The sequence below is a fragment of the Prionailurus bengalensis genome, chromosome A1 (assembly GCF_016509475.1).
Source record: "Prionailurus bengalensis isolate Pbe53 chromosome A1, Fcat_Pben_1.1_paternal_pri, whole genome shotgun sequence".
Lineage (NCBI taxonomy): Eukaryota > Metazoa > Chordata > Mammalia > Carnivora > Felidae > Prionailurus > Prionailurus bengalensis.
In genome coordinates, this window is record NC_057343.1 from 16940739 (window position 1) to 16953193 (window position 12455).

General features: G+C 37.8%; 1 protein-coding gene across 1 annotated transcript; it reads left to right on the plus strand.

Moving 5' to 3' along the window:
* Positions 1 to 650: 650 nt before the first annotated feature.
* Positions 651 to 11696, plus strand: UFM1 (ubiquitin fold modifier 1). The gene is made up of 6 exons (XM_043577709.1): positions 651 to 784; positions 879 to 935; positions 3365 to 3422; positions 6930 to 6969; positions 8174 to 8206; positions 9687 to 11696. Coding segments are annotated over exons 1-6 (258 nt in total). The 5' UTR covers positions 651 to 782; the 3' UTR covers positions 9755 to 11696.
* Positions 11697 to 12455: the final 759 nt, after the last annotated feature.

Consider the following 12455-nt stretch of genomic DNA (forward strand, 5'->3'; position numbering starts at 1 on the left):
TCGGCAATCTAGCTCCCTGGTGTAATCTTATTAGATCACACAACAAACTATTGGAATTCCGTTCTTGGATTGCTTTTCCCATCTACAATCCAAGTTCTTCTAGCTCAGGGATCTAGTCTTTCTCACCAAGCTGATTACTTTCTTGTCTGTTGAAATTAATCAGACGTCAGTATTGTAAAGTGCAATGGGGAAAAAATGGAAATATAAGATGTAACAGTATTGAATTGTTGGAAAGACAGAAGAATATTAACACTAAAGCGGGGCGATGATTCCAGCTTCTTGAACTCGTCACACCAGTTTTTCCGCGAATAGGTTGCCTTAGCAGCTTCGTGGAACACCGCCCTCCCAACCCCGCCCACTTCCCCGCCCACCTCCCCGCCCCTCGGGACTCCTCGCTCTGCACCCTCCTACTCTTTGCCCTTACTTCCGCCCCATCCTGCCAGCTGGGACCTAGAGCCCCCCCGCCTCTGCGCACACTTACATTGCCTGACTGAAACTACAGCAGAAAATAACTGTATTTAGAAAATTCTTCCTCCATACCATCCCTTCCTTAGTCTTAGAGCTTTAAATGCAAAAACAGTAGCTCTTTGTAACTTGGAGGCTCCGCCTAGCACGAGGAACAGAAGCCCATTTTCAGGCAGCGCCTTGGACAACAGCATCTTTGGAGGCCCCCGGCTTGCGGAGGGAGACGTGGCCCTCAGTGGGGCGGTAGCGACGGCGCCACCGCGAAGGAAGTGGGATACCCGGCGAATTTGGCGGGAGGTCCCCGAGCTGGCTCCACCATGTAAGTGTTTACTGACCCCCATTCCAATCCCAATCCCAATCCCAATCCCTGGTCCCGCTGCGCGATTTTAACTATCCCCGGATCTCCTCCTCAGGTCGAAGGTTTCCTTTAAAATCACGCTGACGTCGGACCCCCGGCTGCCTTACAAAGTGTGAGTAGCGGGGCCGCGGCGGGCCGGGCGGGACCAGGCTGGCTGGGTCCGAGCTTTCAGATCCTCTCCCACCCGAGCAGGCCTCATCCCGCCGCTTTCCCTCGCCCTCGCTCTTCCTGGAGCCTGAGAGGAGGGCTCCCGTGCCCGCTCTTCCGAGTGTCAGCTCGCTCCGGCGCGAGGCCGCCGGGCTGGGTGACGGGAACGACTCCGCCGATAGTTGACCTCTCTAGGGACTCCCCGGCTGGGCGATGGAACGGGAGGACTGAAGACGGGCCTCAGATGATCTGCTGGGGTCCTTAAACAGTGTCTGTCAACTCATGATTGGAAAAGCCTTTTACCACTTTGACCAGCTGTTACAGGAAGTAGGGAAGACAACCCAATCCAGATTCGGAAATTACTTGAACGTTTTATTACTGTCCGACTGCTGATCTCCAGTGTGTGAGTGACTCAGCCATCGGGTGTCACAAAGTAATGAGCCTCAAATCATACAGTCTGTATGTTGGGATTTAGTAAAGAATAATCAGCAGGAGTGGCACATGCAGAACCTGGGCAGTTTGTCCATGCGAGGCCCTTTTTTCTCCTTTAGCAGGTGTAGGATGGTTTGGCCCAGGTTTAACTACATACTCGCCGGGAACTTATTATGATTTTCGATAAACCTTATTGAGGTTATTGCTACAAAGAGCCTCGTAAAATGCAGCAAAGGCCAAGACTTCAATAGGATTTTAAGCATACTTAATGCAATCAATATCAGGGTCTAGCTCACTGAACAGTAACAGTTGTCATCGTCCTGAGTGATTTAGTTACCTGTGACCCATGCAGCTTCTGGCCTTAAGCTCTTTGGATCCTTTCAGTTCCAGATGGATCTTTTCTTTTCTTTTCTTTTCTTTTTTTTTCACCTTGTCTTAAATATTCATGACCACAACCTGGCACCTTAAGATCTTCAGTAACTGCTGCAGCTCTAAAGTGGCACCTTCAAGTCTTCTCTTGTGGCTGACCACACTCTCTTCTTGTATATCTCTTCTGTAAAAAATGTTTCTTTTAATTCACTGATCAGACTTCTTTCTAAATCTGTCACTACCCTCTCCCCCGTGCTTTTACGCCACTCCTTTCCTTTTTACTCTCCTAGAGGCCATGGTCTCGTCACTCCCTGGTGGTCCACTGCCATCACTTCTGGTGTCTTCGTCTTCCCAGTATGCTTTGCTTGGTGACACGCCGAGTCTGAACTCCCCCACTGTGTTCTCTGTGTGTAGCTGAATGTTTTTAGAGGAAATTACACAATTAGCCTGATGTAAAGTTCCTAACTGTGCCCAGTAGTGCCTAACACTGTACTACATGTCCCAAGGTTGCTTATTTTCCTTTATTCCCTGCAAGGATTTTTAAGAAATTTCTATTCACATTTTCTACATTATTTTTCCTTTTTCTGAAGCCATCAGAAAAAATTCATCTTTCCATCACCACATGGACAAAACCTACTCGTATGTATAAGCCCATAGTTTCTGTCCACCATCTTACTACAAAGGAAAACGTGACTTTGTTCCTATGAAAAGCCAGCTGTTGTAATTCTTGGGCTCTGGATCTCTTTATTTTAGTCTTCTCAAGATTAAAGTAGATAGACTCCAGCGATCCCTCTCTCATCATCTTTGGTTTCTCCCTTTATGCTGGATTATTCTCATCCATGTGTAAATATTCTAGAAAAAAGTGAGAAGAAGGGAGAGGGAAAGGACAGTAGGACAGTAGTAGTATCTGTAAGAGTGCCTGGAACATTGTACCAGTTCAGTTAATATTGGCAACTGAATGAATTTAATAGGCATACCTACTCTTTGGTGTGTATGTAGTGTGCATGTATATATAATATATACATGTACGTATGTGTGTCTGTAAAATATGTATAACGTGTGTGTAGGGGTAATTACTCTGGTTGCTCTTCAAAATAAAGGGTAACTAATACTTGGGTACCATTAAATGAAATTCTTAAAATTTGTAGGAAGACAATATTTAACTTTTTTTTAATGTTTATTTATTTCTTTTGAGAGAGAGCTTACATGTTGAGCTGTCAGTGCGGAGAGCAGTGAATTCCCATGAATCCTGAAATCATGACCTCAGCCAAAATCAAGATTTGGACGCTTAGGGGCGCCTGGTGGCTCACTTGGTTAAGTGTTGACTTCGGCTCAGGTCATGATCTCACGATTTGTGAGCCCCATGTCGGGCTCTGTTTTGATAGCTCAGAGCCTGGAGCCTGCTCTGGATTCTGTGTCTCCCTCTGTCCCTGTTCCTGCCCCACTCGCATTCTGTGTCTCTGTCTCTCTAAATAAAGACTAAAAAAAAAAAATAAAGTTAGTGAACATAGTGTACAATCAACGTAGACAGCCTCACTAGACCACTTTGTCCAGGAGCTTTTTAAAAAATTCTTCTTAATTCTTCTTTTGCAGACTTAGTGTTCCTGAAAGCACACCTTTCACAGCAGTCTTAAAGTTTGCGGCAGAGGAAGTAAGTATAGAAATTGGAGCGACCTGTATGGAATGCAGCTTAGTGTCTCTCAAAAGTCTTTATGTTTTGCATGCGCTTTGACCTGCCACTTCTGTGTGAATTCATTACTAGGTTATGGTATCAAAAAGTTAAGCCCAACTTACCAGATGTAAATGGAATGGAAGTTAAGACACAGATACAGAATGAGTTAAATCGACACATGTATTTTAATGCAACCATTGGAAATTCAGGAGAAGTTTTACTGAAATTGGAAGGTTTGGTGATCGGGGAATTTTTTTTTCTTTCTTTTTCTGTTTTTTTGATGTTTATTTTTGTGAGAGAGAGGGAGACACAGAATCCAAAGCAGGCTCCAGGCTCTGAGCTGTCAGCAAAGAGCCTGACGCGGGGCCTGAACACATGAACCACGAGATCATGACCTGAGCTGAAGTCGATTGCTAAATGGGCTGAGCCACCCAGGTGCCCCAATAGGGGAATATTTTTAAACAGCAACGTTATTTTACATGGCAGTCTGTAAACATATTTTAACGCATGGGCAAGCCTCTCAGTTTCTCTTCTCTTCAAATTTTATAATCTGCAAAATGAGAGTGGTTAACATCTGTCCTTTCTATCTAATTAAGTGATTTTTGAATAAAAATATAATAACATTTACTAATAGTTTTTGAAGTTAAAAGTTCTGTACAAATCTGGAGTAACTCAAATCCAAACATTTTGATGCACAATCTCAAAAAAATTTATGGTCACAGAAAAATAATTTTAGTAACTAAGCAAGAAATCAGCTTGCTCCTCAATCCTGCCCTGAACTTGTTATTCATGGGTGATCAGCCAGCCTGTCAGCACTGGTCTTGTCAGGGACCACTGACATCATTTATCACTCATTCAGAATTAAACTGAAAAGTGGTAGTACTTGTTTTGCAGTCCATTTTAATCTATTCTTCACCCATACTGAATAAGTAAAATAAAAGTAGGAAACAAATGTGAATACAGCATCAGTGTCACTTTTTGCTGCACAGATCACTTGTAGGAAATATTCCTGGTCCTGGGGTATAGCAGATCCCACAAACTGGGACCTTAAGAAGTAGATCCGTTTGAGCTATAATTGATATTTTATTCTTGTGTTTTGCAGTTATGTGGTTCTTTGTAAGGCAAAGGCATTGTTGTGAACTTGGTCTTCTGGTGAAAGTATAAATTCATAACAGACATGCAATAGAAAATAAACTTACAAACTTCACACAGCTGCATATATTTATTATGGTTTTAAGATACCTTGTAACTATTAGGAATCATGGATGTTCCACATTTAAAAAGGTTATGACTTTCAAGCAGCAACGAGAACGTCTTTCACAAGATGAGACATTGTAGGATCTTTTAGTGAGAACAAGAGTTGAGTTGACTTAAACTGAGAGTCTGTTTTAAATCCCTAGTCAAATATCTTTAAAAAATAAGAAAATTCCCCAATATAACCAAGAATTAATTTAACTAAGTAGTGAGTTGTCAAAAACTGAAAATAGCCTTTTAACATCCTAAATCAGACTTAGAGGGTCTGAGAAAGAAAAGAAATGAAAACTAGAAGCATGGAGTACATCCTACATACAGAAGAAAACTTGTCAGTAACGTAGAACGAACGTAATAGTTGCTGAATTTTACATCGCGGGTGCTGTTGCCCCAGATTAACTGCCTAACTGTCGTTTCTGCATTCTGAAGAAGGGAAAAATTATGGTTTGTAATGTTCATAAATATGCTGCTGCTATATGGATATAACTAAAAATGCACAGCTTATCTTAAAATGGACATAATCTAAGACTTTGTAATACTAAAGTTTTAGAAATCTGAGATACCCTGTAATTGGATTTGGGTATTTGTACAAATTTTTATTAAGTATTACAATCTCTGTAAATAAGTTTTGAGATATTTTATTTTATTTATTTTTAATTTTTTTTAATGTTTATTCATTTTTTGAGAGAGAGGGAGAGACTGAGCGTGAGGTGGGGGGGGGGTGGTGGGGAGCAGAGAGAGAGAGGGAGACACAATCTGAAGTAGTCTCAGGCTCTGAGCTGTCAGCACAGAGCCCGACATGGGGCTGAAATTCCACGAAACGTGAGATCATGATCTGAGCCACCCAGGCACCCCTGAGGTGTTCTAATATTTATGTATTAAAGCATATTTTGAAGTTATTTTAAGTGAGGTTTATTTAAATTTTTTAAATTCTGGAAAGGACATTTACCATTAAGAATGTACCATATGGACAGTAAAGTGTTTATTAGGTACGTAATCCAGTAGTAGGCCGTTGTCCTTATGCATCATTAAGTTTTTAATTTATAAATTAAAATAAGCATTCAGTTTTTAATTTATAAATTACAATAGGCATTTCGTTGTTTTTCTTAACTACGCATATGTGACCATTATAAATACCCAGAACAGCATTTCCTAGAGTACTTTTCCCAGACCACCAAAACAAACCACCAAAAACAAACAAACCCATGAAAACCTAGAATCAGTGAAAGAGTATGGGAAACACTTCATTCACCATTTCCTTCTTGGAGCTAAATAAACTATGTTATTTAATTTAGTGTTTTCCAAACTTACTTGATCACAAAACTCAACTGTAATATCTGTAAAACTAATCTATAGCATAGAAGTGCTTAATACATATTTGTTAGATAAATGAATGAACTTATGAGGATATGAACACATTCTGACCACTACTGGTCTCCAGAACATTAAGGGAAGAATTCTCCCTTTAGCTACCAATAAGTTCCATACCACATTTTATTGATTCAGAAAACACCTCTTTTTACACCTCTGGAAGTAGATCAGCAGAGTCTTCCTGTCACTATTAGCCAAGTGGCAGTCACATAATTGTCTAGTTGACATCACCTGTGCACCAAATTGAACTTAGTTGTTATTTCCTGGTGGCATAATTAGACTATTGCAATCCTGTGAAATTTAAGTCAGCAATACATTAAATACAGAGAATTTGAGGAAAGAATTTGAACTTTGGTCTTCCATGAAACACAAGAGAGCATTTATTTGACGTTACTATTTCTACAAATAACTTTTAGGAATATTCTGAGCAATTGTTTTGCTTTTATTTTTGATTATGCAAGAGAATGATGTATGATAAAAGTAATGTATCTAAATCTGGAAGAGTAGATAATCATCAGGTCATAAATTCATTGACAGTGTTTTTCCTTTTTTGTACTGCATAAAATAAGGTGCATTTTGCGATCCGTGGTGTCCTAGATGCAGTGAAATGCAGTATTTAGAAAATAATACTGTTCACTAAAACTAAATCAAAACTACAGTAGTTTCTTTGGTGACGTTGCTTATCCTAAAATACAAATCACATTTGAGGATAATAGAATTTATTATATGTACCTCATCCTTGCTAACCATCTTTTGTAGATTATGTGTGTGTATATGTGTGTGTGTGTGTGTGTGTATTTTTTTACTTATGTACATTTTTATATATATGTATGAAGTTTTTTTTTTCCTTTTTCTCCCTTTTAGTTTAAAGTTCCTGCAGCAACAAGTGCAATTATTACCAATGGTAAGAATTCATTTTAAAACTTCATTACCTGAAAGCAATACAAGTTGTTTTAAAAGGCTAAATTAATTAAAATCGAGTTAAATACAAAAAAAAAATTTATATCAACATAAATGATATACATGATTATAAACACGAAGTCAAGGTTATTGTCTATAAAGAGCTCTTTTCAGTTTCCTTAGCTTTTGGTATTGTATAGCATTTTACAGTGTCTTGTGTCCTTACCACTTCATGCCAGATTATTACTAAAAATAACTTTTCCTTTTTTTTTTTTTTAACAAGGTGTGTTGTTGTTTAATAAGTTGTAGATGCTTTTAGAATATGGGAAGTTAGATGGGGGATATACCTTTGCTGTATATAGCTTTTTACTGCTTTCCTGACAGCACACTATTTCTTTTAGGGCTGAAATAATGAGGATTTTATTCAGTTAGATCTATAGTTTAAATTCTGAATACCTTAGAGTACTGGTCAGAAGTGTGATGGAACTAGCCCTGCGAGAAAATACTGAAATAAGATGAGTAGAGATTGCTAGAAGGCTTTCACTATCTTGCAAAAATAGAAGGTAATACTTATGGGTGCTGGCCGATGGTTTGTGTACAGTTAAGATAGCCTAATAAGAGAAGATGGGTTTAATGTGCAGTAGCATGATTTAGTTTAGATACACAGAATTTCTCGCTCTGAAACATTCTCCCTGTGGTCACATTGAAGTGTTTCTCTACTTGAAAAGAAAGCTAGCCTACTTTCCTGAGAAAGTTTTAGATTTACAAATGAATAGTTGTTACGAAAGTGCTTTGTGTACTTTATCAGGTGTCACTGCAACTTGAATTAAATGATTTTGTGGGCCCTTCTGGCCTTAAGATTGTCTGCCTCAGGAGCAATATCAAAATGATTAATGACATATCTAAGGGGCTTTTGACTTTATTTTACATTGTGTGTGGTGTGATAGAATAAACTATCTTCTGTGGAATTCATCAGCATCGTCTCATTGACAGATGTTCTTATCTAATCCAACAGTGTATGTAAATGCGTAATAGTAATGGATCTCAACAGGTAACTTACCTGAAAGACTTGTCATTCATGTTTCTGGATTTAAATTGTTTGGCTTGTGCCTATATACACAGTAGCAGCAAATCTCTACTTGTTACTATTGAACCATTTTATCTTTAGAAATAAAACAACTTAGATGGTTTTACAACTTATTTTCTAGATGGAATAGGAATAAATCCTGCACAGACTGCTGGTGAGTATCTATCTGAAACCATGAAGACGTGGGTGGGGCTCTGTCTGTCAATTGATAATTCCTTCTAATGAGACTTGATTAGATTTTCTTCAGGCTAATAGCTGTTTTTTTAGGGATTATCTAGCAGTCTTGACCTATGTATTTGAGAGATAATTTGTTTCATTGTGGGTATCAGCTATATATGCTTTTAGCTACAAGAGAAAAGCCTCACTAATAAGCATTAGAGGTGTTTAATACATTGAACGAAGAGTCTGAAGGTAAGATTGTACTCTTACGAGAATAATGATTTTGACCTACCTGTATAAGGTGGTGGTGAGATGGCACCTGGGAAGCACTTAAAAGTTTGAAGCCTTCAGTAAGGGCTAGCTATACTATTTCAAAGAAGTGCAGTCATTTAAATTTCAGGGGACTTAGTTCACACTCAGAGCTTCAAACTTAGTATTCTACAGGGCTATGTGTTGATGTCCTAACAAGCAAGCAGAGTAAAAGCAATCCTGAACTTTTTAACAGGTAGTTTTATGCTTTTTAGATGTACCTTTTTTTTGGTTTATACTCTAATTGTACCTTAATTAATTACTTAACTATAATTAATTACTTGCATCTAATTGTACCTAATCCAGATGTACCTTTTTTTGGTGCATAGTCTAATTACAGTGTTTTAAAATTAATCATGCTTTAATCTGATGTGATCAATGTGATCTCAATTTGAGTAGTAGTTCTGTTTATTATATACTAAAGTACTAATGTATTATAACAAAATTATATTGCCCTCATAAGGCTTTGAAATTGAAACTCAGCTATAGAGAAAATGAAGAGGGATTTAAAATTGTAATTATTTTTATTTATATCGGTAGTTTTAAGTATATAGTGTTATGAAATTAAAAAGGTCATTTATTGAAAATCATGAGCCATTTTATTGTGTAGATGCCTTTAAACTTAGGTTTAAAGGTTTTATTTTTTCTTACTCTGTAAATGTTCAGCAGCTTATATTAATTTGAGTTGCCACTTATTCTAACTTGTTGCCTGATGTATTACTCTTAAAAGTTGAATTGTACACTTCATGGAGCGTGGAGAAAATTTCCACAAGCAGTTGAGCAAAGATAGGTCAGATCAGGTTTCTAAACGTTTGTCATTTGTGGTAATTTATAATTTACTATTTTTTCTGTCCTTAGACACTTTAGCGTGTGTTCAGTTAGCAAGTCTTGATGGTTAATTTAAATTACATTGTTGTCTGCTGAGTGTTTGTGTTAGCACTTTTGTGGCTAGTGTTTCTTATTTAAAATTTTCAGATATTTGGTTGGGTTGTGAAGATTTCAGAGGAATGTTAGGAAGCATGGAGTTAGATTCTGGTGATATTTGAGCTTCCAGACCGACTTACTGTGTACTACGTTGTTTCTTGTATTAACAATAGTTGTTGCAATGTTTAAGACAACTTTTCATTTTTTGAATACCTAACTTTATGTTTTGTTTGTTTGTGTAGGAAATGTTTTCCTAAAGCACGGTTCCGAACTGCGAATTATTCCTAGAGATCGTGTTGGAAGTTGTTAATACCCGCTACTCGGAACATAGGATTACCTTTCCAAATAAATAAATATTGGTATCGTCGTGAAAGTGAAATCAAGCATTTGAAACACTACGAGAACACCAGTCGTTGATGAAATAATGAAGGGCGACTGTCCCTTCCTGTTATCCAGACTCTTCCTTTGAGGAGGGGCTGCTTGTGCACAGAGGGCGCCATCTCCACAGAAGATCATAGTCTATTGTTGCTACCTCACAACACACACGCGTAGTTCATTTGGGGTAAATGGATTATCCAGCTGTGTTTTGTAAGTGGTGGATGCTTCTGAGAACTCTTTCTGAGAACGTTTAGAAAATTAAAGTTGACTAAATCTTCCTATTTGAGTTAAAAACTAAAGGATTAAGGATCGTACGTGGCAGTTTGCTTGATAGCATCTGACTTGCAGATTTAAAAATAGTTGAATTCTTAATTGTATGTGGTTTATGACAAAGGATATAGACATACCAGTGAATACTTAGCTATCTTAACTTTTTATCATTTATGTGTTTTAACTTTTGAACTATGTCAGAAGTCCCCAAATTGAATTTTTTTTGATCTAGCCCTTAGGCATAAAATTGAATCCAATACTTGTAATGGTAAAAATTGAGAATAAAGAAGTGTCCTTTGCTGAGTTATGTATCCTTTATCAGTCTCTTTGAATACAGCCTTTAAAACAGGATCCTTTAAGAAACTCTTGTCTTACTGAGGATGATATTTCTAAATAGCATTCAGGAAGAGAGTATTAGATCTGGAGTTCGTAACAGAGCTCTGGGAAATGCTAACTGGAAATGCTGGTTATTATACTTACTAAAGACCCAACATTTAAGGAAATGTTTAGTCATTCAAGTGAATAAGAAGTCAGGAAGGGAATCTTGGGGAAGCCCCAGTGACCACTTTTCTAATAAGGAGGAAAGAACAGAAGACAGCTGTGAAAGGGAACAGAAGGCTGTAGCAAATGTCACAGAAAAAGCCACCTGGATCACAGAGGGTATGCGGTGGAGTACTGAAGAGGAAAAGAAAATACTTGACATTGTCAGAAGGAGCAAAAGACAAAGTGAGAAGGCAGTGTGTAGGCTGTGTCAACAACAACTTCAGAATTCCCTTTATGATAAGTCAGTAGTGCAAATCAATATCTATGCAAATCTTTTAAAAGATGAAAGGCTCATAGCGATTCAGAAACAGTGCTTGGCCTGTGATATTCATGATGGTGAGCTCTCTGGAGGCAGGCTTTGTGTCTGTCTTTTGAGACCCGGAAATGTAGTAGTCTTTCAATAAATACTTGCTGAGTTATTCATGAATAAAGTATCTCAGACCAGTTTTTATCTAAGTGTGTTTCAGTTATCTTTCCTGTCATAGGCCCTAGGTTTATTAGAGAAAAAACGTACGAGGAAATGCAACAGGGTCGCCATCTCAAGGGTGACATCATTAGTTAAGTTTAAGAAATTAACCAGATATTGTCATATATTTAACAAATGAACGGCATCATTCAGAATTGTAAAGGTAGAAGAATATACTTCTAATGTTTTGGGAGGTTTTCATTTTTACAAGTAAAATTGATGCTCAAAGACCCCTGGTTCTTAATATTATTAAGCTTCGGTTAACCAGAAATTTATGAATACCCATTCCTTGAATTTTTTTTTTGTTTAGATATCCCTCCATCCTGTTTCTACAACAAAATCTGCCTGCTGTGTTACACAAGTTTATGATGTCCTGTGCCATGAAGTAATTTGTTTAATATTTTTGTTCTTTGATTTTGAAATTTTGTCGTAGTAAGTCTTTAAATCCATTTTCCTAAGGATCTGGACATCTTGTTATTAAATAAATGTGGTCTGTAAGTTCTGTATGCAGAATGTTTTGAAGTGTCGTATTTTGTAAATGCATAGTTGGTACATAACTAATATCTTACAAAAATACATTTTATCATACCATAAACTGTATTGTCTTCTCTTACTACTTCATTACTAAAGCTCTTAACACACCTGTAGAGCTGGTGTATAATAAATGTTGCAAAACAGGGGAGGGAAGCAAGATGATTAATGGCCACAGGTCATAGGAATCAGTATATGCTCCCAAATGCCAGTTCTTTTTCAGGAACAAAAAAGAGATAAAGTAATCGTCTAGGTTCCAAACCTAACTGATTATCAGAGCCACCTAGAGAATTAAAAATACGAATGTCTGGAAACCACTGCTAAAGTTTTGAAATCATTAAATCTGACAAGGTGTGTAAGGATGTCTGTTTACTGAAGCAGTCCTGGTGATTGCTGTTGTGCAGCTGTGCCTGAGAATGAATGATAAGCCTACCTTTTCCCTTTGCAGATGGACAAAATTAAGTCCAAGGGGACACAGTTCTAGGTCTTGGAAAGTACACATTCCACTTCTTGGTTCCCTAGCAGCTAAGTGCAGAGATACTAGCTAATAGTCTCTCACTGGTAGTAAGCCTCCTTTTAAAGTATTTCAAATGCAATAGTTGTGGATATTTTATTACTTAAAATTAGTTGAAAGAAAAACTAGTGGGAAGAAAATTCAGTCCCATTTAAGCCACCCTCTCCCCAAATTGAGATAGTAAAAATATCTACCACGTCTTTTACCCAAGGACCTTGAAATATTTAAGTTTATTCTTATTTATTTTGAGAGAGAGAGTGAGCAGGGAGGGGGAGAAAGAGGGAGACAGAATCCTAAGCAGGCCCCATG

Excerpts from the sequence above, each read along its gene's own strand:
- UFM1 (XM_043577709.1), top strand. Across the intron at positions 3,423-6,929 it reads TAAAGTTTGCGGCAGAGGAA|TTTAAAGTTCCTGCAGCAAC; the intron begins GTAAGTATAGAA and ends TCTCCCTTTTAG. Across the intron at positions 8,207-9,686 it reads AAATCCTGCACAGACTGCTG|GAAATGTTTTCCTAAAGCAC; the intron begins GTGAGTATCTAT and ends TTGTTTGTGTAG.